Below are 26,835 nucleotides of genomic sequence, written 5' to 3'. Positions count from 1 at the left end.
TCTACAAAGAAGGAGTAGTTATAGTACAATTTGGGATGACGTAAGGATGTGAACTGTGGAGGCGAGCTGGGTCACGTGCCTGATAAAACTTAGCGACGATAAGATCCACCTTGGTAGTTGTTATTTTGTCTGTAGCCCTGGCTATCTCTGTTGTTGTATCTGTTGTGGCCCTGGTTTTTTCCGTGGTTGTATCCCTGGTTGTATCCCTGGTTGTGTCCGCCATTATATCCTTGGTTGTGTCCACCATTGTAACCGGAATTGTATCCGCCCTGGTTGTGATTGTAACCATTATTGTAGTTTTGGCCTTGGTTTTGATATTGATTTTGATTTTGGTATTGGTTTTGATTTTGGTGTTGGTATTGGTTTTGGTTTTGGTTGTACCCCCGATTTCCGTTGTTGTATCCCTGGTTGTAGTGTTGACCAGAGTTATTGTTCTGATACTGATTGTTGTATCTTCCTCTCTTATTCTGGACAAAATTATTGGAGTCGTTGCGGAAACGCTGGATGTATCCGGAACGGTTTGGCTGCTTGGCAGCACCTCCGCTCAACAAGCATCTGTAGCCACCGTTGCGCATCAGGTAGGTCATGTATGCCTTCGTGCCCTTTGCACCCGTGTTTATATACACCGAGGTGTTCGAAAAGTCAGCTTTTCTACGGCCCCGCATGTCAAAGTTCACCATCGCCTCAATGTCATCCTCTGTCACCACGTTTTGGTGAGGAATGTAGCCACCAAGAAGCATTGACTTTCCGGGCATGGACTCTGGGAAGTCATACCATGTAGGCAAAAATGCGGAGTTGTTGATATCTGGCCAGTCATCTTTGGCGAAGGGGAATTTGAGGTATCCGCTCGGAGAGAAGGTGTCCACTGGTCTGACTAGACCACTGAGGCCAGTTTTGAAAGCTGGGATGATGACCTGCTCGTCCGTTTGAATTGAAGAAGCAAATTTTTTGTAATTTGAGTTCTCGCTCGAGATGTAGAGTTGAGCGGTTTTATTCGTGTTACGCTCGTGGTCCTTCTCATCTAAGAGATGGTATCTTGACCGAACAGCTGTTAGCAAGCGATCCTGTTCAATCCACGGTAACAACGCAACTCCCAACCACTCAACCTTTGCACCATTCATATCAACTTTGAAATCAGTAGGGTAAAAGTCAATGATATCACTGTCAGGCTCCGACATCAAGTCGCGCAAAGGTTTAGGCAATGCATGACCTGACGCAGCTGGCAAAACCGCCATAAGCTGCTCAAAAGGCTTGAAAGGCTGTCCCATTTCGAGTTTGATCGGCCTCTCTTCCAAGACCTTTCGCATATCGAAGAAATCACCAGCAAATGGGGCGTAATAGTATGGATAGAACCACTCCCAAGAGGGACAACCTTGGAAGTAGTACAATAAGACCCATGAGATACCTTCAAGGTAGGCATGAATGACGTTCTTTCTTGTTTCATCTACGTCCTCGTCGGTTTCACAATGGAATTTCACCTTGTAGTATCTCTCCCTATAACCAGCTTCATGGAGACGGACAGTCTCGTCAGTATCGTCTGCTTCAATTGGGTCAATTGGGGCAACGTCTGTGACCTCTGGAGTTCCACTCACCGACTCTTCCCGAGAATCAGCACCATTGGTCGATTCGGATACGGTTCCAGACTTCTCGGCGATAAGCTTCTTCAATGCGGCAGCGGCATCTGCATTTGCCATGTTTGCTTTATTTATCGTATCTTGATTTTGCACAATGTCTGAGTTCGAGAATTGGGCATAACCCTCTACCATTTTCCCAGATGTGTCCATTAAAGTCATGTTCTTATCGGGGGTGAGTGGAGCCTTTTCCGCTCCTTTGGAAAGATTTGCGGCGTAATGATTCTGGACCACTCTATTTTCAACTTTGGCAGATTTATCCCTATTGTTTCTTCTCTGAGCAAAGCGTTGCTGGTTCTGGTAATTACGTTTCAAAAGATAAGCTTCACTCTGACTCAAATTTTCAAGCAATTTCTCGACACCATCAAAGTTGATTCTACCATCGCAAGTAATGAAATCTTGTCTATTACTCATGACCTTTTTCCAGCAACCAAGAAGAGTTTCAATACCACTGTCTTTAATGCTAAGAGTAGGTGTGTGGGGCAAAAAATCATTTCCAACAAAGAAACATATGAAGACCCAGTCATCAATAGCGCGCTCTAGGTTCCAAAAGGGTTTTTCTAGGTACAACTCCCAAGACAAATACTCTCTCAAAACGTTGAGATGAAGCCACAAGAAAGGCTTCTTTTGTGCAACAGGCTCGTTGTTTTGCCCCGATCCATTACGACGTGCAAACGCTTGCTGGGGTGTTTCTTGCACACCCTGGAAGAACACATCCTCACGGAGGACACGGAAATGGGGCTCGTGAGTAGCGAGCCCCAAGAAAATAAGATCGGCATCCAAACCATAGATACAATGCTTGGTGTTCGGGTCATAAGTAGGGTCCAGCCTCTGCGACCGAATGAAACTCATCAATTTATGCTCACCTTCTCCAGGGACAGTGGCATCGCTGATGACCACCTGGAGATCTTTCCATCCAGGGTCCAGCGCCAATTTGAAGGCAACCCAGTACCGAAGCGCCGCAGCCAAGCCATCCATGAATGGAGTTCCGGGCGTAATGACGTTGGAGTCCCATGGCTTCTTGTTCTTCAACAGCTCATCGATGAGCTCTCCTCTGAATTCCTGCTCCAGCAACTGGGTCAACCGCTGCTCCAGCTCAAATTCCGCCGTCTTGGCGGCGCGGAATCTTCTACTACGCTGCTGGTTCATCTTTGCACGGGGAGCCACACCATCCACCGCAATAACCAAGACCTTACGGGGTCTGGCCATCATCAACACACGGTCTGTGTACTTAAACACCTCCAAAAACATGTCTTCTTCTGTTTCTGGCGCTTTTCCATCGACTGGATGTGTACAAGGATGAACAATACCGTTCATGTCCAAGTACAAATTGTCCAATTCACCGTTTGGGTTTGGGTCCAGGTAGGCTGTGTCATCCTCAATGACAGGAGAGATGATTTTTGCGTATTTTCCTGAAAGCCAGCGGAAAAATGCTGGAACACCCATGATGTAATTTGGACTGGTAGGTGTATGGAAATGAGCTAAGAGTGTGCGATGAGTCTGGGGTTGAGATGATGCAATACTGATAAGGGCGATGAGTTGGAAATTGGAAATGGGCTATGAATTGTTGGGGGTATTGCTTGAGAGTCTTTGCTTTTAGTTTGCTTTTTTTTTTGTTTTTGTGTTACGCTTTTTGGTTGTGGTCTTGATTTAGTTAAGTGAAACACCAACTAGTCACTGGTGTGCTATTTGACAAATTAATACTATGGTTGCGTCGATGGAATATATAATTTCTCAGTAAATCTGATTCCTCGTGTTTTGCAAATTCATGTTCTCATTTGGCGTACATGTGCCTTCTGGTTCGAGTGATGAATCAAACCACCGGAGTATTGTGTATGAACGCTAAAATATACGCATAAAAGACTTCATCGAAAGAAGATTTTGTGAGTCTTAATATCTCAGGACCTTTCTCCGCCGATGACTATTTTCGAGACATCTTTGTTTGTGTCGCTTGAATCCATATTGAAAACTACAATCTGGAACTAAACGAAGTGCTCAAAGCGGCGCGCGTATGATATCCTACAACATAAGTTACAGTTTATAATCTTTATTGAATTCATCTACTATTAGCATTCCAGTGCATAAAAAAACATAAATCATGGCTTCATGGCTCATTTCATCAATTTCTCCTCCTTGTCATCCTCAGCGTTTTCAACAAAACTGGCATGATCAGCCTCTGGCTTCTCAATGATGTCGTATGACATCTCACCGGAAGAGTTGTAGTGGATCTTGTTGATTTCAGAGTGGTCAGGGCAGAGCTCAGGACCCTTTCTACCAATAAGGTACCATGGCAAGTTGAAGATTTCCTCCATAGATTCCAAGGAACGACCGGCAACCTCTGGAACGAAGAACCATGCCCAGAAGAGGGAGACCGCAAGAACACCAGAGAAGAAGAAGAAGGCACCATTGGCCTTCAAGGCAAGCATCATCAGTGGAAGAGCCTTGGAGTTACCGAACTGGTTAGCAAAGTGCAAAACCATGACGGTAGATTGTGCAAAAGAACGGATGTTCAATGGGAAAATCTCAGAACCCAAAAGATATTGAACAGAGTTGAAACCAATGGTCCAACCAGTACCAGACAAGAACAATGCAGCCAAAGCACCTTGAGAAGCCCGTTTTTGGGAACCGGACAAGGAAAACGTATTTGCGGCCTGTGGAACAATGGTCATGAAAATGGCAAAGTAAAGAGCACAAATCAATTGCAAAGTGATACCACAGTACAAGGCAAGTCTTCTACCCAAGAAATCGATAATGAAGAAAGCACCGAGATAGGCCGAGATCAACTTGACCAAACCCAAGATAGCTGTCATTTTCAAAGTCTCAACACCCTTGATACCAACAATACCGAACAATTCAGGAGCGTAAATGGTAATGGCGTTAGCACCGGACCATTGACCCAAAATTTGGGCAGCAGCAGCGACAACGAAGAATCTGTACAAGTTGGATTTCAAACCCAAGAACTCCTTGATAATGTGGAACATGCTGTTGCCTGCAACTGCCTCCTTCTCAGCCAAAAGACCTTCGTTGATATCAGAGATTTCACCAACAACGTAAGGGTGGTCGGAGGGAAGCTTTCTGATCTTGGACAAAGCTGCAACGGCATCGTCTGGTCTGTTGACCATCAAGAGCCATCTAGGAGACTCGACACAGAAGAAGAATGACAAGACAAGAATCAAAGCAGCCATGACAAGCTTCATGGACAAAGGAATGGCCCACTGAGCTCTGGAGGTGTTTGAGATGTGCAAGGCAGTACCGTAATTGGCAAAGTAAGAAATGGAGATTCCGAAATACACGGCACCGGCGAAAATACAAGAGCACATACCTCTGATTTGTTTAGGAGCAACCTCAGACAAGTAAGTAGGACCAATGGTGGTGGTTTGACCCACGGCCAAACCCTCCAAAAGACGACCAGCGTAAAGCTGACCAACGTGACTAGCAGAAATTTGAATGGCTACAGCAACCATCCACAACACACACACACCACGCAAAGCGTTGATACGTCCGAATTTGTCGACGGTGTACATGGCAAGCATGGCACCACCAATGGCGCCGAGCTGCACCATGGAGGCGATGTTGGATTTCAAATTGGCAAGCTGTTGCTTGGTCTTGGTCTTGTCGGCCAAACCAAACTGGTGCTTAAACGACGTTTGGGCAAGATTTCCCGAAATGTTACCCTCGTCAAGACCTCTGGCGGCACCGAAGATACCAAACACGAACACGGTCATGTAAAGCACCCAGTTGTAGATTTGTGGAGGCGAGTCGTTGTCCTCGATTCTCCATCTGAACTTTTTCTTTGGCTTTTGCGCCTGGGGAGTGTTCTTCTCGACATCGGTGACGGTCTCCCTGGCCTGGTATTTTTCCTGGAGCGACATGTTGTTCGATGCGGATTTCGTTAACGTTGCAATTTCAAATTTGCCAAATATTAATTATGGTGTGGATCAGCTACTCTTGTGGAGAAGATTACACAGAGTGTATATGCCAAGGATGGATCAGGTAAGGTGGGAACGTTGCCAAGCAAGTGAAAGCAGTTGCAAATGTGTCAACCTTGTCTGAAATTCTTGGAGAAAACATTATCTACAGACCACGGTCAGCTACTTATATAATCCACGCGCTTGTCGTGTGGAGGGGACCACTTTCACCGGGACTGCGGGGCCTCACCTCAAAGGCGATGCCATCGATTTCCGTAGGTTGAGTTATGGATCCCTGATTAGGCCTCATGTGGGGTAAATGGGGCATCTGAAACGAAGACGCAACGGTCCGGGGTGTCTGCAGGACCGCGCCGCCGTTGTCCTTTCTTTTTTTTTTCGGTGCTGCAAATAGTGCTGATAACGCAGGACCGAAGTCGGTAATCTCGCAGCAACTAGGGCCCGGGACTTGCATGAGCGCTGCTGGGGGTTAGTAATATCGAAATGGTGGGGGTCCCTATGGAGGGGAACTTTTTTGGATACGATGCGAGCTTCGCAGATGGAAATACTCAAAAAGTTGTCTCGAGTCGATCTCTTACAGGCGTGGGCATGGGTATGCATGGGTATGTGCAGAGTGGACCACTGGTGCCGCAACGAGCACTAGGGCGTTTGTCTCGGTGGAATTGGCTAAAGTACCAAGCGTAAGTTTATCCATTGCATGACATTGATGCGTCCACTGGACGTGCGCCGACGTTCGATGCTGCACCAGGATTTTCCGTTTTCGAGGTTGTTCTGCCTTCCGGACTTTTACGAGGAGGGGCTGAGACCCAAACAGCGAGCAGCCAAGAATATTCGAACACTGAAGTTTTGGAGATCGGGATTTTTGAGTTTTTGACCGGGCCCAGCGTGTGGGGGATTGTTTGTAGAGATGTGTTAGCGGCTACTGTGCTGTTTTAGCCGCCACTACTAGGACTGTCATAGGCAGCTCTGTACACAGAAATGGCCTGGTGCGGCTGCGAGAACGAAAACTAAATAAAATTGTGACATTTCTGCGGGTAGTTTTGTATTTTGTTTGCAATTTCGTAGCCTGGTTGAGGCTTGTTGCGCTATCTTGTTTCGAAGACTGCTAGTTGGTGTCTGCGCCGCGGCTATTGCTGCTGTAAGATCTGGCGGAAGTGATCAGGAAAGATTTCCTAATCCGTAAAATGTAGCATTTCGGATCCGATGCTCGCGGGTCCGAAATCATACAAGCCAATAAAAAACAGGCGATAGTAACGCCATATGGTTGAGTTGTGCGCTCTGTCTGCAGCACCGAAATCTTAATTGCATCCATCGCGGGGTACTTCGCGCTCACAACCAAAAAAACAATAGACCCCGCGCGCCTTCCCGGACACTACAAGACCAAAAAATATCGACAACTGCAGGACTCGAACCTGCGCGGGCAAAGCCCAAAAGATTTCTAATCTTTCTCCTTAACCACTCGGACAAGTTGCCTCTTGATAACTATAAATTTTTGGAGTTTGATATATTCGCTTTGGCTAGGTTACGACAAAAGATGGCTTTTGGTAGTAAATCACTTTTCTTTATTCGTTTATTAGCTTTTCTTAAGTTCTTGGGGCTTTTGGATGTAGAACCTCTCATGGTTGTCCATATCAGAGGCAGTGTTCCTCGACCCGGGACAAAAATAAAATAACTCGCTTTTTAGCCTTTTCAGCCCACATTGCCTCTCCGCAGCAGCCGCAAGATAAGCGTTGTTTGGGATTCGGCTCCGATGTTCGCAATTATTCGCCAGGGGTAATTTCGTCTCTTGTTGAGCTGTATTGAGCTTGAGTCCTGGTATTGTAAAACTGATTTAAAAGCATCTTCTTGGGATCTGCTTGCAACTAAACCGTCCCAATTCCAACTCAAATCTCTTCAAACATCTCATAGATCATTATCCCTCAGTTTGTTGACAATTTTAAGTGCCCTGAATGGTCTCTTCGTATTTGCTGTGGTCCAATCAACCTGTGCTAATATGGGACTTTGGATAACAATGCTCGAGCCATTTTTGATCCGCGGTATTAGAATACCTGTAAATGATCATCCTGTTCTAAAGTTTGTTTCGAATAGTCAGTATTCAGCCAGGTTCTTGCGCTTTGATCTCGAGTGCCTGGAGAAGCCTCCTGTCGTCCTAGCTCCGTAGGTTCTCATGAGTAGCTCCTTGATTTTTGTCCTATCTTCTTTTCATTCTTCCATCATTGATAGGAGTAACTTTTCACGCTAAAGTTTTTACTGGTCGTCGAGAACGTTGGTCTTCAAATTTTTGGGGGCGCCGACTTCATCGTGCCTAGTACGTCCTGCGAGCCCATTCTGTTCCGAAAAATCCCTAATCTTTCCATTTCCCAGACTCTTAGGGGATTTTTGGTAGTTAAAACAACTTTTGCCAAAATGAACCATCTTTAAAATTGAAGACTGATTAGATGCTGTCTCTTATTTCAACATCGAAGGGCGTGTGGCGTAGTTGGTAGCGCGTCTGCCTTGCAAGCAGAAGGTCATTGGTTCGACTCCGATCTCGTCCATTCTTTTTTATTTATTTTTTACTCAAAACTGAAAGACAACTTTTTTGACTTTCCCTTCGTCGAATTTTTTATAGCATTCACTAGCATCTTCGATCAGTGCGACAACTTCAATGAAGTCGTTGAAGTCATTTTTGATTTGCTTGAACACATCCAAAGCATCCTGGAAAAGACTCCACGCATTGCATCTTCCAAAACTGATTGTGACACCCTTCACATAGGCTTGCAATGCATCGAAAGGTAATTGGTCATGTCCCATTCCCACTGACGCTATGAATCCACCTTTGCGCACTGACTTGAATGCAGTGTCCATAGCGCTAGAGGCACCTACACACTCGAGAACTGCGTCAAATCCCCGAGATTCGAGATCAGAAGATATTAACGCAGTCAATTTGTCGGGCTCTGCAGTAAAATTCACCAGAGCAGTGGCGCCAAGCTTTATGGCATGTTTCAACCGGTCATCAATAGAGTCCACCACCACAATACTAGAGAACCCATACCATTTGAGGATCCGCACGGAACAAAGCCCTACGGGTCCAGCACCGATCTGGAGGACACTGATGTTGCTTGGATCTGCAATTCCTCGAAATTGTCTGAGGATCTTCTGAACGCCAAAGAACGCAGTCACAAATATATCAGCCATCAATACGAATGTAATTGCATCGGAGTCTAATTTGAATAGAGTAGATCTTGCGAATGGAACGAGCACATACTCTGCTTGACCACCTTCAAGCCCCGGTTTGCCAAAAGTGTTCGTTTTTTCACATGTTCCAGAATTGCCAAGCTTACAATAGTAACATTCACCACACTGTATGGTGAAGGTAGAAACAACAATGTCGCCAACCTCAAACTCCAGATCCAATATATCCGAGCCTTTTTCTACGATAGTTCCTACAAATTCGTGGCCCATAGTCGTCCCTTTCTCCAGTGGAATATGGCCTCGGTAGTAATGTAAGTCAGATCCACATAAACCCGAATATTTGACCTTGACGAGGGCATCTGTGGGCAGTTTTAAAGAAGGTACTTCTTTTGAAATCGTTTCGATGGAATACGGACCATTGAAGATTGCAGCACGCATTTGAGTCATATCTGGTGCTGAAGAATAGATTAGCAGATTGTACCCCAGGATTTTCTGGCACAACCCCAATGTGTCACGTGACCGGAGATTTTGGCTGCAAATCCGGGTATCTTCGAAAAGGTTACGATGGGTGTGCTGTGGATATGTGACATATAGAGAGATGGTAGAACTTGCTGTATTAATTAGTATGATATGGAGAATGAGAGATTTGGAGAGAACTAGTTACACACAGCCATAAATGGCTGAAGCATGCAAAAACGCCTAGGGCAGCACTCAGGTGGTCTACCAAACGACACCTTCCGAGTGGTTCCAAACTAATTTTAAAAGGCTTCCGAAAAACCTCAACGATGGAAGCCAGCGGACAGCCGTGTGTACACAAAAGAAGACGAGCACATTCACACCGAAGAACTGGGCAATGATCCCGTAAGCTAGGTATAGGGAAATCGTGAAGGATGTGAGTGTGGCGGTCGGCATTTTGCCAAAAAAGGGCCAGAGGCGCAAGATAGCGTCGGAGAATCGGAAAATCAATGACTGTGTGTCAAGCACGCAGGAAGCTTGACCAGCATCGTCGGTGGAACAGGAAGCTCGAACCTGAACGGCAGCATAATCCATGAGAAATTGGGAAATCGACTCCAACTCTACTTCGGGTCGATTCTTTCCCCATTTAAGCAAAAGGTCGGCCTTGCGCTCCAACAAGATTGGCCAATCTCGTAGCAAATAAGTCACAATATCTACGAAATAGCCCTGCGAATAGGTTGCCATGCTTCCGAAAACAGAAATGAACTTGCACAAGTCTTCTAGCCACCACGCCGTTATAGCTATGTACCATATGAGCCAACCTAGGCGGACTAGTTGTCTGGAAAAAAACGCCATGATTGCGCCTACCCACTGCATCGCACTTCTCTGTCTAAAACGACGCCAAACTACCGGAAAATCAATTATCGGTAGAGGGATCATGGAGAATAGGTACAGGGTATAGATCATGGGTGGAACAAGTTCAATGATGTCACTATCTTCCTCATCTGTATCTTCCTCTGGCGCGCGATCATTGAACTGATTGAGAAGCTCTCGTATGCGATTGAATCGCGCCATGTTGCGGCCCCTGTTTCCGAAAATCGCATGGAAATGTGGTTCTAAAGCCTGGATATCAGGTATATCTTCATCCATAGCCCTTAGCGGTTCAATTAATTGGTGTTTGCTCTTTTGGTGATATTTTATGTGGCTATGGATGTGATTATGGTGTTGGATGCAACAATTCGGGGCTTTTAAGAGTGTTTTATTGGTGTTATGGAATGTGGAGGTGACATAAGAGCATTCGGAAGTTGATGTTACATGATGGAAATAGTGTTGCGAAAAAAACCTGAAGAATTCCATGTAAATTTCAGTGTACTAAATTTCTGGAGATTTGGCATAGAAAGATATTTTTTCTTAATTTTATTCTTGACTCTCGATAGAAATCTAGCGCTTGTTAGATTAGAGCTCTAGAAATAACGCTTAGTGATAGCAGATCTGATAGATCGGGTATATCTGTCTTCGGCAAAATTGAATACTCATTTTGTTATGAGTTCTTTTGATGTGATTCTCTGGGCATTTGCGTAGAAAATGCTTGTCTGTCTGGAGGAAGTCCCTACATAGAACATTTGTGAATACAATTTAGGGCTAACTTTGGGAATTAAAGATCGTGTATGCTTTGGTTGCCATAGACGCTCAGATTTCTAATTCTAATTCTACTTTTTCCTCTCCGTCTCGCTCCTCAGTCTATTGGTCTCTAGTCCTCAGTCTCTGGCTCCTGGACCACAGAGATCCAGAAGGCTCTATATATTTCTCATAGTAGGAGCTGAATTCTTCAGGTAATTCTTCGTGGGTATCTAAGTAGCCACGATACCACATCAATGCAAACTCAAGGCTCAATTCAACATTCTTAGCCACAGCCGCTCTAGACCAGTCCTCAAATTCATTCAAATCTGCTTCTAATCGTCCATTTTCAAGAGTGAATGCTATTGCCGAGGGGATGTAGGACGTCGCCATGTATACTTTGTGATCATACTCCAAAACCGTAGGAGCGAGTCTCCGGATACTCAAGTCATTTTCGAGCTCGAAGAATAGATCTTCTATTTTGTTGATTATCTCAAAACGGTTCACAAATCCTGGCCAGGCCATGTTCAGTTTGTCATGTATCTTGCGTGGGTTAGGACCTGAGTAAGAGAAAAAGAGGTTCTTCTGATGAAAATTGCGCAAATTGATGAAAAGCTCAATCACAGCAAGATCAATACCTCCCATTAATAAAAGACACCAAACAACTTGTTCGTATTTTATGAGTATATCTGGGTTGTCAGGAGCATCCAGGAAAGCTGCGATGATGTAACATCGAGCTGCCTCTCGTAGCTCGGTACGGTCTAGTATCCAGACATCCTCCTCTTTCTCGTTTATGTTGAACTTAATTTTGAGAGCGTGTTTGGAAGCTAATAGTCTGTGAGCATGGCCAAGACTGGTGAAAACCTTACTCCCGCGCAATGGAGAGCGGTGTAGTTCTCTCTGACAATTGTTTGTAGAATCTTCATTATGAACGATCCTGCCAAAAGATTTGTACAAGAGAGCCTCAAGTAGCATATTCAAATCATCATCAGAGACGTCTGTGCTTGCAAACTCCAAAGCCATCATGGCCACATTTTGCGTTTCTTCTTCAAGAAGGCCCTTTCCGTATGTTGGCTCTCTCGCAGAGTCTTGAAACAGGATGATTCCCATGAGGATGTGTTTGCAGTATATGTATGTGAGGATATCGTTTCCCACAAGGAAGTGGTATGTCGCGAAGTGCACGATTTCACGGATAATTGCTGCATGTTTAAAGCAGTCACCTTCTGAAGGAATAACAATGACTTCAATTTTGCTTCTGGCTTTCTTTGCCCAGCTTTGAGCTGCGGGAGTCTTCATCAAGTCCAGAACCAAATCCAACAGCCCTCCCCTGGCAACAGCTTCCAGAATTATTGGTCCAAAATTGGTGCAAACTTTTATTTCTTGGCTGCTCTTGAGATCTAGTAGGCAACTTTCTGCGTAAGAGCCCGTCTGGATTTTGGCGCCTTCACCTTTGAATCTCAAAACCTCGTCACTAGGACTGAGAGTCAGACAATCGGGTAAATCAGGGCTTTGTTCGTCCAAGATGTCATCCCATTGAGGCGAGAACTTTAAATATCTGATTTCGGTACAGAACGCGTCCATTTTCGTGATGGCGTATAGAGTTTGGAGATACATCACCTTGGTATTGATGTCCGTGGCCATCTGCAACCGACTAACAAGAAGTAAGAAGGCTGGTCTTCGTCGGCCAATTCCGTATAGCGACAAACATAGATACAAATATTCTACTGGATTTTTGCAGTATCTCCAACATAGAATTACTTTGTGGTAGCGCTTGTTTCTGTACTCCTCGGCGATGTTCATAGTTGTGCTGAGTGAGAAGACTGCAACAGATACGAATATGGTCAAAGGAAACAACTAGTGCAAGGGTGATATTCAAGCAATAATCAGACTATTTTATTTATTGATTGTAGCTGAGAAAACAGTATCTACGAAATTTGGCCCTTTGGATTCAAAGAGAGCTTCTACTAAGATACACCATAGAAGGCCTCTACAACAATAGAGCTTACAGAACCATTCACACGGCATTACTATTCCCGATGGCTCAATGCACTTTGTACTAAGTAAAACGCATCCTGGAGTAAAATAATCAGAACAATTTTTAGAGGTCATCTCGAGAGACCTTCTCAGCTCTGAAACTGGTACCCCACAGTGCCAGATTGAGTTTCTGTTGCAATTTACAACCTTCTAAAACGGACTCCTTTATCTGAAGCCTTTCACCTATGCAGAGTTCTTCCGCTCTCCCACTACCCTCATTGTGTCGTAAATGATCAGTCGGAACAGAAATAATAGATGAATGCACACGAGCCAAAACCCCGGCAAAAAAACGCGCCCAAAATTCAGGCCCCCACATTTCCAGCTCAATGCGGTCGTTTTGCCGAACGCTGCAGGCACTTTGGTTTCCTAATGCATCTACCACGCATAGCCTTGTATGTCTGTGCAGCGGCAATCATGCGTATATACCCGTAGCCCAACTTTAATTCTCCGCAAGTAATGTTTCCAGGCCATTGGATTAGAAAAATCACAAAGCGAACTTGAAAAAAGTCTTCAGTTGTGGGTTATCGAGTTCTGCATTTGAAGAATTCGGAGGCAGCAGTGAGGGTATACGGCCCATTTTCCTAAAATAGTACTTGCATTGACAGTTGCAACATTCCAACCTTCAACAGTAGAATTCATTCCGTGCATATGTGAACTACGACTCCTTTAAATGCACGTGTCTCAAACGCAAAGGCAAAAGTGTCAAGCGGACGATCTTTGGCAGTGATGTACAAAAATATAGACTGAGTCTCCAATAAGTTCACACACATGAATCGACAAAATGATCAAGGAAACGACAACATCAATGATTGAAGAAATGAAGATATCAGAAAGATTGTAGTATCAGCCACACACTGATAAACGGAATGCAAGATGACATCCCCAGATACTGTGACATTACGTATAGTGCAGCGAACATTCACGGCGGGTGCCTGGAGTGTACCAAGGACGGGGTTGGAATGTGAGGTATGCGACAGGCACCCCCAGAAACACCGCGAACAAAGGTGAACTGGACTCCAAATTAATATGAATTGAGAGAAATGGAGACGCGGCTGGCGCGGCCAGAACAGAACAGAAGACTCAACAACCATCGGACGCCAAATTGGGCCCAGGGCCGGCTAACCTGGGATTCTCATTTGGGCGCAGATCAGTAGTTTGCAGTCGCACAAGACGCGTGTGCCTACATCCAAATGGGTTGCGAGACCGGCCTGTGCAGCGCCAATGGGCCTAATGAGACAGTGGGAATGCCCATTTAGTACGCATCTGGAACTTTAAAGAAATAGACTTTCCGAGACGTTCATACCCCCCCCCCCCCCCCCCACCCCCTTTACGATGATCTAGTAGACTAGAACGATGGGGAATGGTTTTGGAGATGTTGGAACTTTTGCAATTTCTTCCTAAAATGCTGGACCTTGGCTCCGGACCTAAAATAGCTCGGGGTTGGTGATTGGCACTTTTTTTAGCTTGTGGCATTAGTGCGGCTCACCTGAAGCCATTGTGTAAAGGTGCTTTGGTTGCCAGACGCGAACCAGCAAGACGGGCAGAATGCAGACACAAGCAATCCCGCCCCGCAGGATACTTGGCGCAATAGAGTGCGTTCAGAAGAATGCTTAAGTGAGTGGAACGGAATGAGCGATAAGCAACGAGATAAGCAATGACAGAATGGAGTTGCAACGGAGACAAAACGAAATCATAACAAAACAAAGCAAGGCGAAACGAAACAAAACATAGCATATCAAAACGGATTTGAAAAAAAAGCAATGAGAACATATAAAGAAGGACTAGTTGTATGTGCTTTGCCTATTACGTGCACCGAGACAGCCAATTTGGCGCTAGGCAGCTCCAAGTTCTTGAGTAGATCCAACTCCAATTCTCCCTTCCCCATTTCCCCGATTTCCCCATTTTCCCATCTGTCTCCATTTATCCCACATTATCCCAATTTGTCCATTTGTCTCATCTCCCTCGCCCATTTAATTCACGAACCGTTTCCCGTTGAAACGTATGACCCAACAGTCTACCTTATTCGTTCCTCTATTCAGGCGCCGTTGCAGGGCCTGTCGGCCCTAGGCAGGGTGAACACCCTCAACCCCCCAGTAGCTGCATACGCTGCAGAAGATGCAGAAGCTGCACAAGCTGCATAAGCCGCAACGTAATCGCGCCCTGTTCCTACCCATGGACAGACGCGCCCACCTCCTCCCTGTCGCTAATAAAAGTAGGGTAGGGCCCTGCCCCTGTGCTGGCAACATCAACTTTGTCATCAGGTTAAAATTAATTAGTCGTTGCTACCAAGACGGCTATACAACAAACAGTGAACTGGATACGAGTATTTTTCGACCATAGTGCCCCGGTGGATTCTAGTTTTATTATCAGGACTTTAAAGACTCTCTCCTTTTTTTTGTGTGTGTGTTTCTTTGTTCTCTCACTCCAGTTGTGCCCCCCACTTCCCCAGGTCGTACTTCGTTTACTCCCATATATAAGCGGCCCTCGCACCTACTGCAGCCCACCCCAAATACTCACTACACGTTACTACCGCACTACTACCACCTCACGCTACTACAGTTTCCACTCCACGTTACTACCGCCTCACTATCCATCACTTATATAGTTTTGTTGCTAGTGAACACCGTTACCCCGTGCCCGAATACGTTTTTATCGTTTGCTTTCTCCGTCCGCTTTTCTGGTCGGACCACTTTCTCGGAACTTAGTAACCGTTCCTTAGGTTTCCGTGGTTAATCTGACCTGGTGCCGCCCTATCTGCTTTCGATCTCCCGGACCAAATTTGCTACAGCCGCAGCCGGTGTCTTGTAAACCTTCCCGAAAAATAGTTCCAAAGACACTCTTTGGATGAGCATACGCGTCTTCCAACTGCACTCATCCTGAAAATGACTAATAGATCGAATCTTTCCATCAAGGTCGCCAACCCAATGAGCATCGTCGCGGACGGTCCATTTACCCCCGTGGACCAGACGCTCCATACCCCCATCGACGTTCCTAAACTTAACTCCTACTTTCCTGTCTCTTCTTCGAACAACACCTCCAACGGCAATACCGCCTCGTTCTACTCCAACGCTGCCTACAGTGAAAGCGAAGACATTTTGACCGATGTGGACGAATCCTTCGGACCAAATGTGTCTAGAACGTATTCGCTCACGTTTACGCCCCACTTTGATGATATGTTGATGAAGGTCTACACCAAAATCATTCTGCTGCCGACTCTCACGCCGTTCCTGGGTAATATTCCTCCTCTGGGTATTGTTTCACGTGTTGCAAGCGATACGTTGGCCCTCTTGTCAAAGACAATTTCCTCCGCCGAGTACGACTCCGCGGCCCAGCCTACCTACGACGCACAAGAAATCATCAACAAGGAGAGATTGCGCAACCCGGCGTTCAAGCACATTCTCCTGCTGCTCATAAGACGCAGGTTGATCGATTTGTGCTCTGCTCTGTTCAACGTTTACTGCCCTAATTATACCCCTCAACTCATGGAACCTACCTCGACCCTGATCCTAATGTCTGCTCTGGCCAGCAACGGATCTTCTGGCAATGGCTTTGGTAGCTCTGTGTACGGCAGCATGGGCTGGAACCCGCTGTCTATGTCAAGCTTGCTGTTGAACGAGCAAGCCGCGCCAAGACTGCGCTCATCTTCTTTGAACTTGCGTAAGCAATCCCTTTCACGTGTGAACTCGTGTTCTACTTCCAGTTGGCTCCATATCGGTAGTATCACCAGTGCTCGCAGTGGCCATGGTCCAACATTCAACATGAACCCTGATTATAATGGATCCACTGACTCGATTCAGCTGACTCATGATTACGTTCCGGCCTCTGTCATACCTCGTAATTCCACCACTAATTCCTCAGCTGGCTCTAACTCGTCATCCACTACTTTTGGTCATGGGCTTGCGTCTCTGGGTGATGTTCAAACTCCTCCCGGGCAACCAAGAGGTCAGTTCTTTTTTGACACTATCACACCACCCACGAATCTTCGCCGGGATTCGGGTTCAGTGACTCAAAAATCGATCTTTGAGTCTGAAAGACCCCTGTTAACACGCTCGCGTTCCTCTAGCAGAGGAATGAGAGGATCTCACATGGGACCTTTGTTGCTCAATACAGACACTTCTTCATTCAATAACATGGCAAACAACAGTGCTCACGGTGAGACTGGACTGGGTTTTGCACTCAACTCTCCTTTTGCAAGTGCGACTTCCCTTTCAGAAGAGTACCATCTGTTCATGTCATCCTCATTCAATGGTGACGCACAGGCCGATGAATCTATGGTTGGCTTACGATCTGGCCGCTTAATACCCGAAATTGCAGAGGAACCTACACAAAACCATAGAGCTAATCTTGCGGCAGAATTTTCCTTGAGTGAGAAAAAGAGAGATTCTTTGAAACTCAAGAGGGGTATTCATTAGTGAATAATCGATACCAAAAACATGTATATTTTGTGGTTTGTCTTGGTGCATTTGTGCACACAGGTCTAACCGACGCTACATTTCGTCTCGTGTTTTATTTTTTGATACACAAAACATATATTAATTTTCTGTAAGAGCCCAGTAACAAATTGGTGAAGTTCCTCTACTCTGCGTGCACCATCAAATGTCGTATAGGTCGTAAATTGGGGACCAAGATGGATTGTTGCCTGATTTTAGTTTCATCAATATCCGATTAGTGAGAGTTTAACTCATGCTCTTGAGAAGACCAGCACTAATCTAAACGTTTCCTACTAAAATGTATTTCATTTATATAAAAGCCTTTTTTTGTAATTTGTGTCCCACCCGAAATCTCACCTGTGATCTTCAGTTTCTAAACTGCATCATGGATCACACTGTTTAGCAAAAACTTGAAACAGGCCGATAAATACAAAAACAGTCACGAAATAAGTAAAAAAGATATTAATGATAAATTTACAAGTCACTATTGCATCAGCCGCCAAAAATACTCACTTTCCATAAATGCAAATCATCAACCTTGCTTACTCCATCTTTCGTAAGCAGATCTATATGCACAATCCCAAAACCACTTAATCTGAAACACATCTAAAATTGACACGGCGCAACTGTGCACTATAAATAGGCGCCCATTTCTCCCTTTAGAAGATATCCATTCTTTTTGTTCAACTACGAAAATACCAAATAATAGCAACCCTTCCCATAGCCAATTGCACACCATCAAATGCTAAGCATCAAAACGATCCGACTACCTCGGCGCTTCAATGCCGGGAATATCAGATCGATGAAAACGCTTACGTTTCGAATCCCAACGAAAGACCTCAAGAAAAAAGCGAAAAGTGTTGAAACCGACCCAGATCTGACATGGCCCATCATAAAGGATATAATACCCAAGAAGGCTGGTCAAGACGCGTCAAATTTGACCCTGGACGAGCAGCGGGCACTCCGCACATTGAAGGGACGGTCCAGCGGGCAGCTTCCCATTCCAGTTGCGAAAATCGAGCCCAGTCCCTATGAGTATTACTGCACTGTCAATGAGGATTCCAGTCATATTACGCAGCCACGTTTATCTGTGACCAAATTGCTCGTTCTGGGATGGTGCGAGTTGCGGGAGTTCTACGGTGTATTTTCTGGTCTGCACACCAAGAGAACAGCTAGGCTCCGGACCGGAGTGAATCATCACGAGAAGCTCGAGAAGAAGTCTCATCCTAGACTCGATGCGAAAAAGGTGGATAAGGAAGTGAAACAGGCGTCTGAGACGCATACAAAGGAGGAGCTTGCAGTATTATTTAGTACCAAGATGGCACACCAATTGGCCTCTGCGTGGTCTGAGCGAGTGGTCACACGACTTGTAGAAATGGCGCACACGAAGCAACTGCGGGAAATCCAAGTTCACGGGTTTTTGAACTTGGAGACAGGAGTTTTGGCAGCAGACGTAGAGGCCGTAGCAGACTCTGTTCTCGTCAATGGCATTGTGGATATTGTCAGTTTAGATACCCAGAATCATACGCTTGAGGAGCCCAGATACGAGAGCGGCGAAGAGCTACCACCAAAATTGAAGCAGAAGAAGTCTGAGATGGAGCAAAAGATACTAGATTTGTCCATTGTGATTCCAGAGGCGAAGAACATCCTTTCCAAGCTCGCTGAGGACCACTACTTGCATACCTGTGACGTTAAAACTCGGGTTCAGAATAGTATACCCCAGCAAGCCTCGGTTTTATTGTCTGCAAGAGACCAATGCATGTTCTATGGCCGATTCTTCCACTTGCTTTCCCGAGACGAGCTCTTGTGTTACGAGAGTTGGTTGGAGAACGGCAGAAGAAGATTAGTGGATCCGGATGCGCCTATCAGCGTGGGATTTGCGACGGAGCTCTTACTACAACAATTCAATACGTTGGCGACTGATTTCCTCAGGCTTGCCAATGGCGAGCCCATTGGCTTTGAGGAATTCGACAAGCTCGAGCTCAACTCGCAATCCTGCGACTATAGTTTGACTGATTTCGTGACCGAAGAGAAATTCCGAGAGCTGCTATTGGAGTTGTATGGGCCTGAGACCCCTTACCAACACTTGGACTTGTCACCGTTGTTCAACTCATGGAAGAAACCTTTGACGTTGCGCTATTTTGCTGCTAGGGCTGCTCAGGCGTTCAACATGTTCAAGGATTTCAAGCCAGGCTCTGTGAGTGTCGAGTACCACAATACGAAGTCCAACAAGTTGGTGAAGAGAATTCACTATCCTTTCAGCGAGAAGAGTTTGGAAAACACCATCAACAACTCCGCCGAATTCTGGAATGGCACGAAACTGCCAGAAGGCACCGACGATCTTTCCAAGTGCCATTGGTGCAACTTCAAGAATAGGTGTCCAGTGAAGAACGGCAAGGAGAACAGGATGTTTGGCGATCGCTTAGCAAAGCTCCTCGATTGAGGACGTTGAATCTCTGGCAGAGGCAACATCATCCTCAGGGTGAGGATTGAGTATTCGCTTTGTAGATCTTGGCGAACATGAGTAAGTGATCATTTACAAAAAATGGCATTCAGCATTGTCATAATCTCGATATCAAGATACCGAAACAGCATGCTGCGACTACATTCTTTACAGTTTACAAAGCATTTGTGTGACGCCATCAAAGGTAATACCACACTTGTCTATGGCACCACCTCTGCAGACTTCTGGCCGAAGCCGAGTTCTTCTTAGGGATTCGTTTACCATTTATACCTCGTCATGGCATATACATGGAGATAAAAGTCCCTATGAAGAAGTGAGTGTTACGCCGGAGAGTGGAAAATTAGCAGTGGTGGTGGTGTGGTAGAGGCACGACGCGATTCGGCCCAGTTACCCGAACGTTTTGCAGCCGGTAGCCCTAAGAGGTCAAACGCCGAAGGTACCGGATTTTTGTCCGAGAGAAGGCACGCAGAATAGGAGTTGAATTGATTGAGAAAGATTGCAAACAAAAGCAACGACGAGTTTTTCTTGGATGCCCCATCCGGCGAGGAAATGCGAGACCGGACTTGGATGATGGCCCCACAAACAGGACCCCCACAAAAACGTCAAAGTGGGTCAAACGGGATGCGTGGGTGCCAAAAACAGATATGCGCCTAAATGAAAGCGTTCATTGAGCGTTCGTTGGAACGAAGTTTCAATGTAGAGAGCGAGGCTCCGATGCGCAAACACCAACATAGAGGCACATGTAGCCGCGGTAAAAAAAAAGTCCATGACATAAGCGGGAGCAAAATTGGAACCGTTGAATTCACCGTGCATATTTGCGTAGCCGAAATGCAAGCGAAATTCCGAACGTTTGCGACGTTTCGCAGAATTCAGCTGGTCAATCACTACAACCCTTGGTCAGGATATAAGGTGTCTCGGCATTAGAGCTCCAGTACAAGTTCTGCCAGCAATAACGCCATTAGATCAGCAAAGTAGAATGAATAAATAAGTCCAAAAGTCCAAAACCATCTCAAAATACAACGATCGTCACAACACCCACAGCCAAGGAAAGTCCACCAAAAATACCCACACACTACGTTCCACTCGAATGAGCAACTACTCGGCACTCTTCTTCCAAAGACGGCACTCACGGGATGCATGTCCGAAGCCGTGCATACAAGCGCTGGATGCGGAACAAGTCCGAACAATAGAAACCCACGCCAGACCGGCCGCCCGCCACGCACAGCGCTCGCGAAAAAAGACCATTTGCGCCAATCACCACTGCCGCACACGCAAACGCGACCGGCTCGCTTCTCGCTTTTCTGGACATGTCCGGGGAGCACATGGGTGGCAGTCCGGAGGCAGGGCTGTCTGCAGTACGCCGGTGGCCGGCCACTCTCATTCGCCAACTCCGAAATCTGGGGTCGATGCATCTGCAGGTGCTTGTGTGGTGAAAAAAAAAACGATCTGGCGGTGGTGTAGAACCTGGGGTAAGAGCAAATCCGAAAAAAAAAAGAAGGAGCAGATGAAACGAGATTCACGTTCAAACACTAAAAAAGTTTCACGGGCTCAATGCCCACCAGTGCACCGCCAAACGTACCGCCAATACAGACTACTGGGGGCCTAAGTGCGAGACCCGAGGGTGTGAACATTGGGGTCGAAGGGCAGGCGCAGACGGTGATTGGCGGAGACCGGAGGGTGAGCCGCGCTGCCTGCAGGATTCTTGATACAAGCACGTAATTCTCCAGACTGTTTGGCAGCACCCAGCACACCTATATAAGGAGTCCCATTCCCACTCCCCCGAAACCCCCATTGTTGTTTATTTATTTCTGCATCACATACTTGAACAATGTCTGCACTCCGCTCCGTCCAACGCTCTGCCTTGAAGAGAGCCCTTGGTCTTAGAACCTACGCTACTGAGCCAGTATGTACTTACTATACTTGATCTTGACTGTTTGATTTGGCGAGAGCAGCTTCTCTGTTCTTCGGCGGGAGGTACTCAATTGCGGTTGCGTTTGTGTATCTGTGCCGTGTGCGCATTGGCGCGGGCTGCCGGTTGCCGGTTCCGTGTCGGTGTCGCTGTTGTTGTTTCCTGATTTGTACTAACACATTAGACTTTGAAGGCTCGTTTGGCTGAGATTTTGCCTGAGAAGGCCGAAGAGGTCAAGCAATTGAAGAAGGAATATGGTAAGACTGTATGTATATGTTGGGGCCGGTTTGGCCTTTAGTTAGTTTGTAGCCTTCGAGGCTGTTTTCCCCCATTTTTTTGACTTTTTTTTTCACTTCGGAGTTTATCATCCGCACCCTCTCACCCGGAGTCAAGTGCTCCATAAGGCCGCACACATGCTTGTTGCAACCAAAACGAAATGAAAAAAAGAAAAAAATTGAAAAGTGGGTTTCCTCCCTCAACATTTTACTAACTCCAGGTCATCGGTGAGGTTCTTTTAGAACAAGCTTACGGTGGTATGCGTGGTATCAAGGGTCTCGTCTGGGAGGGTTCCGTGTTGGACCCAATCGAGGGTATCCGTTTCAGAGGCAGAACCATTCCAGACATCCAAAAGGAGTTGCCAAAGGCTCCTGGCGGAAGCGAGCCATTGCCAGAGGCTCTTTTCTGGTTGTTGTTGACCGGTGAGGTCCCAACCGAGGCCCAGACCAGAGGCTTGTCCGAGGAGTTGGCTGCCAGATCCGCCATTCCAAAGCACGTCGAGGAGTTGATCGACCGTTCTCCTTCCCACTTGCACCCAATGGCTCAATTCTCCATCGCTGTCACTGCCTTGGAGTCTGAGTCTCAATTCGCCAAGGCTTACGCCAAGGGTGCTCCAAAGAGCGAATACTGGAAGTACACCTACGAGGACTCCATTGAGTTGTTGGCCAAGTTGCCAAACATTGCTTCTAGAATCTACAGAAACATTTTCCACGACGGTAAGTTGGCCGGCGAGATCTCCAAGGACTTGGATTACGGTGCCAACTTGGCCACTTTGCTCGGCTACGGTGAGAACAAGGAGTTCTTGGAGTTGATGAGATTGTACTTGACCATCCACTCTGACCACGAGGGTGGTAACGTCTCTGCCCACACCACCCACTTGGTTGGTTCCGCTTTGTCCTCCCCATTCTTGTCTCTTGCCGCTGGTTTGAACGGTTTGGCTGGTCCTTTGCACGGTAGAGCCAACCAAGAGGTCTTGGAGTGGTTGTTCAAGTTGAAGGCTGACTTGAAGGGTGACCACTCTAAGGAGGCCATCGAGAAGTACTTGTGGGACACTCTTAACGCTGGTAGAGTTGTTCCAGGTTACGGTCACGCCGTCTTGAGAAAGACCGACCCTCGTTACACTGCTCAAAGAGAGTTTGCCTTGAAGCACATGCCAGACTACGAGTTGTTCAAGTTGGTTTCCAACATCTACGAGGTTGCTCCAGGTGTGTTGACCAAGCACGGTAAGACCAAGAACCCATGGCCAAATGTGGACTCCCACTCCGGTGTCTTGTTGCAATACTACGGTTTGACCGAGGAGTCTTTCTACACTGTGTTGTTCGGTGTCTCCAGAGCCTTCGGTGTCTTGCCTCAATTGATCTTGGACCGTGGTCTTGGTTTGCCAATCGAGAGACCAAAGTCCTTCTCCACCGAGAAGTACATCGAGTTAGTCAAGTCCATTGGCAAGAACTAACCGTGTTGACCAATTAGTTACGTCTATTTCATGATATTTATTTACTGCCATCCAACATGTAGATACACTTGAGCGTACATATGTATATATACCGATTCAGAAGACCTTAGTTGTAGAGTTGATGCAGGTAGTGACGAGTAGATGTTTGCTTTCAATCAATGATTTAAACAATCCAGATCAATTGTTTAAGGCACTTTTCCTCCAATACCAGGTCCTCACTCCACATCTGAAAAATTCAGGTGTACTGCAGAGAACCCACTACAGCTTATACTGGCCTTGAATCTGTGCTAACCTAGAGAAACACAAAATGCGCGGTATACGGCATTTGAGCATCTCCACTGCCAAAAACGCCCAGAAAGCGCTGTATTCCAAAGGACTTCTACTACCGAAAACCCCGTTTTCGCCGAAACTTCCCACAGACGAAGAGCGTGCAGAACTCATCGAAAAGTCCTCCCAAAACCTATATAAATGGCAGCTTTCCCGCCCCAAATCCTCAAAGAATTTCGTCTTCCACGATGGCCCGCCCTACGCGAACGGCGATTTGCATTTGGGCCACGCACTCAACAAGATCTTGAAGGATATCATCAACAGACATGAGCTCATACGAAACGACGCCAGAGTGAATTATGTTCCTGGCTGGGACTGTCATGGCTTGCCCATTGAGATGAAAGTGACGGAGAAATACGGGAAGTTGCCCGTGCAAGAGACAAGAGAGAAATGTCGAGCATTGGCTGAAGAACTGATCCACAGACAGAAACTGCAGTTCACGGATTTTGCGATCATGACGGACTTCGACACACGCTATGTGACTATGGACCATGAATACGAAGTGCGCCAATTGAAGGTGTTCACCAAATTGTTCGAGACAGGGCTCTTATCTCGCCAGCAGAAGCCTGTTTGGTGGGGATGTGAGACCCAGACCGCTTTGGCCGAGGCCGAGTTGGAGTATAATCCGGAGCATCGGTCCACAGCGATCTATGTCAAGTTTCCTGTTGTGGCGGCAGATGTCCCTGAATGCCTTGTTACCGGACACAAAGTGAGCTTTTTGATCTGGACGTCGACACCATGGACAATTCCTGCCAACAAGGCTATCTGTATAAACAGAAACATGGCCTATACGGCACTCAAACACAGCGAGACGGAAGAATTGGTTGTAGTCGCCCAAGAGCTTGCCGACTCCATCATCGCACTCGATGAGAATTACGTAAAAACTGATATTATCATGGAAGGCTCACAGTTGGAGGGCTTGAAGTACACCAGCCCTAGTGGTCAGACCGATGAGCAATTCCCAATTTTGCACGGTGATCATGTTGTGTCTAATGCAGGTACCGGTCTTGTCCATAGTGCTCCAGCCCACGGTGCTGAGGATCACTTGGTGGGCAAAAAGCATGGCTTAGAAGTTGCCTCGGCAGTCGACGAGAAGGGTTTGTACATTGCCGCCAATATCCCAAGTGGCTACCAGCATCTAGCTGGCAAGTATGCAAATGGAAAGGCTTGTATCAAACAAGTGCTCGAGGCGCTCTCGTCTAACGACATGCTCTTCCACGTGAACCCCAAATTTATCCATTCTTACCCATATGATTGGAGATCAAAGACTCCTGTCATTCAAAGAGCTACGCCTCAATGGTTCATCAATGTGGACAAGATCAAGGAAGTTGCCGTTTCCCTGTTAGACCATGTTGATTTTGTCCCAGAAGCTGGCAAGGCTAGGCTTTCTGCATTCTTGAGAAACAGAACCGAATGGTGTATCTCTAGACAGAGACAATGGGGCGTGCCTCTTCCCATTGTGTACAGCAAGAAAACCGGACTTCCTGTTGAAGACTTGGAAACGATCAAGCATATTGTGTCCATGATAGAACAGTATGGCACAAATGAATGGTTCGTCGAGGAGGAAAATGTCTCAAGATGGCTCCCAGACTCTATGAACGGTGAGGAATACTACAAAAGTAAGGACACAATGGACGTATGGTTTGACTCAGGAGTTTCCTGGACATCTTTGTTGAACAAAGAGACTTCTTTAAACGATACGAAGCCATTGGCCGATGTTTATTTGGAGGGTAGTGACCAGCACAGAGGTTGGTTCCAGTCCTCAACCTTGAATAGAATAATTGCCTCCGGTGACGAATCGGGCTTTCAGGGAGTGACTCCATTCAAGAAAATCATTACCCATGGATTCACACTTGATAAACACAACGATAAAATGTCCAAGTCAAAGGGCAACGTCATTCTCCCGCTTCAAGTAATCAAGGGTGGAGGTAAGCCACTAATTCCTGCTCTTGGTACTGACGGACTCAGATTATGGGTTGCATCATCGAATTACACACAAGATGTGAGTGTCAGTCCCGAGGTGCTAAAGAGAGTACAAGAAAATGTCAAGAAATTGCGCATTACCTTCAAATACTTACTCGGCAACCTCCTGGATTTCGAAAAACCGATCGAATACAACCTACTCAGTCCGTTGGACAAATGGATATTGAACAGGCTCCACAAATTGGCTACTGAAGTGAATGACGCATATGAAACCAACAATTACGCCAAAGTTGTGAGAGAAATCAACACGCACATGGCTGGGGATTTGAGTGCCTTGTACTTCGACACATCTAAGGATTGTCTTTACACAGATGCACAAGATTCAGTGCGCAGAAGATCCATCCAGACAGTTCTTTCTCAAGTGCTTCGCACATACGTAGGACTTCTTGCCCCAATCCAGCCGATTTTGACACAAGAAGTATGGGACAGTTTCTTCAAAGAAAGTGAAAAAGTCGAGTCTCCATTTATGAAGCCTTGGAGTTTTTATGCGGTTCCAGACCAGTATAAGAATGATTGTATCGAGCAAGAGATGGAAGGAATCTGGAGACTTCGTGAAGCTGCATTCAAGGCTCTGGAGCAATTGAGAAGCGACGGATACTACAAAAATAAGCTTGAGCTTGAGATCCTTCTTGACGGAGGAGACTCCGTCAAACAGTACTTGGAAGCGCACAAGGAGTACTTGAGTGACTACTTCCTCGTTTCCGAGGTGAGGTTTGGTCAAGGCGACAGCAATGTCAGTGAAGTGGTTCTCCCAGAGGGAGAGCTTAAAATGTCAATTCAGTTGACTCCTCGCAGTAAGTGTCCAAGATGCTGGAAGCACTTATCAGAAACGCCAGAAACCCTCTGTCACAAGTGCGAGGAAGTGAGTAAATAGATGGCGGAAAATTAGAAAAATGGACCGTGCTGGGCTACAGGAAACCAAAAAAAAAAACTACAAAAGTTTATGATCTCAGAGCGATTGGCGGACGTACGAAGGTTGTGTCCGCCATGTAAATAGGGCTAAATTGGCTGCAAAAAAAAATGAAGTGAAAATTGTGTGTGCGCACGCACAGTAGAAATCTGACGAAAAATCCCCTTTTCATACTAAACTCGTCAAACGGCTCTGTGCGATGCGGTGGTATTTGCAGGACCCGCGTTTTCCGCATTGTGGGCCAA

At 46.3% G+C, this 26,835-nt stretch overlaps 9 protein-coding genes and 2 non-coding genes across 11 annotated transcripts; 6 read left to right on the top strand and 5 right to left on the bottom strand.

The window, feature by feature from the left end:
* Positions 1-89: 89 nt before the first annotated feature.
* Positions 90-3,077, bottom strand: PUMCH_004510 (uncharacterized protein; the record flags this gene model as incomplete). The annotated part of the gene is made up of 1 exon (XM_063023443.1): positions 90-3,077. One exon carries the CDS (start codon positions 3,075-3,077, stop codon positions 90-92), a length of 2,988 nt encoding a protein of 995 aa, XP_062879513.1.
* Positions 3,078-3,742: 665 nt separating this feature from the next.
* On the bottom strand, positions 3,743-5,503 carry PUMCH_004509 (uncharacterized protein; the record flags this gene model as incomplete). Its single annotated transcript, XM_063023442.1, has 1 exon — positions 3,743-5,503. The coding sequence occupies one exon, from the start codon at positions 5,501-5,503 to the stop codon at positions 3,743-3,745; it is 1,761 nt and encodes a 586-aa protein (XP_062879512.1).
* A 1,445-nt stretch (positions 5,504-6,948) lies between these two features.
* Positions 6,949-7,030, bottom strand: PUMCH_004508. The gene has a single exon. It is a non-coding gene; the product is annotated as a tRNA-Ser (tRNA).
* Positions 7,031-8,021: 991 nt separating this feature from the next.
* Positions 8,022-8,094, top strand: PUMCH_004507. The gene has a single exon. It is a non-coding gene; the product is annotated as a tRNA-Ala (tRNA).
* A 22-nt stretch (positions 8,095-8,116) lies between these two features.
* On the bottom strand, positions 8,117-9,178 carry PUMCH_004506 (uncharacterized protein; the record flags this gene model as incomplete). The annotated part of the gene is made up of 1 exon (XM_063023441.1): positions 8,117-9,178. One exon carries the CDS (start codon positions 9,176-9,178, stop codon positions 8,117-8,119), a length of 1,062 nt encoding a protein of 353 aa, XP_062879511.1.
* A 1,749-nt stretch (positions 9,179-10,927) lies between these two features.
* Positions 10,928-12,604, bottom strand: PUMCH_004505 (uncharacterized protein; the record flags this gene model as incomplete). Its single annotated transcript, XM_063023440.1, has 1 exon — positions 10,928-12,604. One exon carries the CDS (start codon positions 12,602-12,604, stop codon positions 10,928-10,930), a length of 1,677 nt encoding a protein of 558 aa, XP_062879510.1.
* A 3,116-nt stretch (positions 12,605-15,720) lies between these two features.
* On the top strand, positions 15,721-17,250 carry PUMCH_004504 (uncharacterized protein; the record flags this gene model as incomplete). The annotated part of the gene is made up of 1 exon (XM_063023439.1): positions 15,721-17,250. One exon carries the CDS (start codon positions 15,721-15,723, stop codon positions 17,248-17,250), a length of 1,530 nt encoding a protein of 509 aa, XP_062879509.1.
* Positions 17,251-18,010: 760 nt separating this feature from the next.
* On the top strand, positions 18,011-19,711 carry PUMCH_004503 (uncharacterized protein; the record flags this gene model as incomplete). Its single annotated transcript, XM_063023438.1, has 1 exon — positions 18,011-19,711. One exon carries the CDS (start codon positions 18,011-18,013, stop codon positions 19,709-19,711), a length of 1,701 nt encoding a protein of 566 aa, XP_062879508.1.
* Positions 19,712-20,819: 1,108 nt separating this feature from the next.
* PUMCH_004502 (uncharacterized protein) lies at positions 20,820-21,338 on the top strand (the record flags this gene model as incomplete). The annotated part of the gene is made up of 1 exon (XM_063023437.1): positions 20,820-21,338. The coding sequence occupies one exon, from the start codon at positions 20,820-20,822 to the stop codon at positions 21,336-21,338; it is 519 nt and encodes a 172-aa protein (XP_062879507.1).
* Positions 21,339-22,176: 838 nt separating this feature from the next.
* PUMCH_004501 (uncharacterized protein) lies at positions 22,177-23,370 on the top strand (the record flags this gene model as incomplete). Its single annotated transcript, XM_063023436.1, has 1 exon — positions 22,177-23,370. One exon carries the CDS (start codon positions 22,177-22,179, stop codon positions 23,368-23,370), a length of 1,194 nt encoding a protein of 397 aa, XP_062879506.1.
* A 307-nt stretch (positions 23,371-23,677) lies between these two features.
* PUMCH_004500 (uncharacterized protein) lies at positions 23,678-26,554 on the top strand (the record flags this gene model as incomplete). Its single annotated transcript, XM_063023435.1, has 1 exon — positions 23,678-26,554. One exon carries the CDS (start codon positions 23,678-23,680, stop codon positions 26,552-26,554), a length of 2,877 nt encoding a protein of 958 aa, XP_062879505.1.
* Between the last annotated feature and the right edge of the window lie 281 nt (positions 26,555-26,835).

This window comes from Australozyma saopauloensis, chromosome 5, assembly GCF_035610405.1.
Source record: "Australozyma saopauloensis chromosome 5, complete sequence".
Taxonomy (NCBI): domain Eukaryota; kingdom Fungi; phylum Ascomycota; class Pichiomycetes; order Serinales; family Metschnikowiaceae; genus Australozyma; species Australozyma saopauloensis.
The sequence above is the reverse complement of the archived record's forward strand: the minus strand, read 5'-3'. Positions and strand labels throughout refer to the sequence as shown.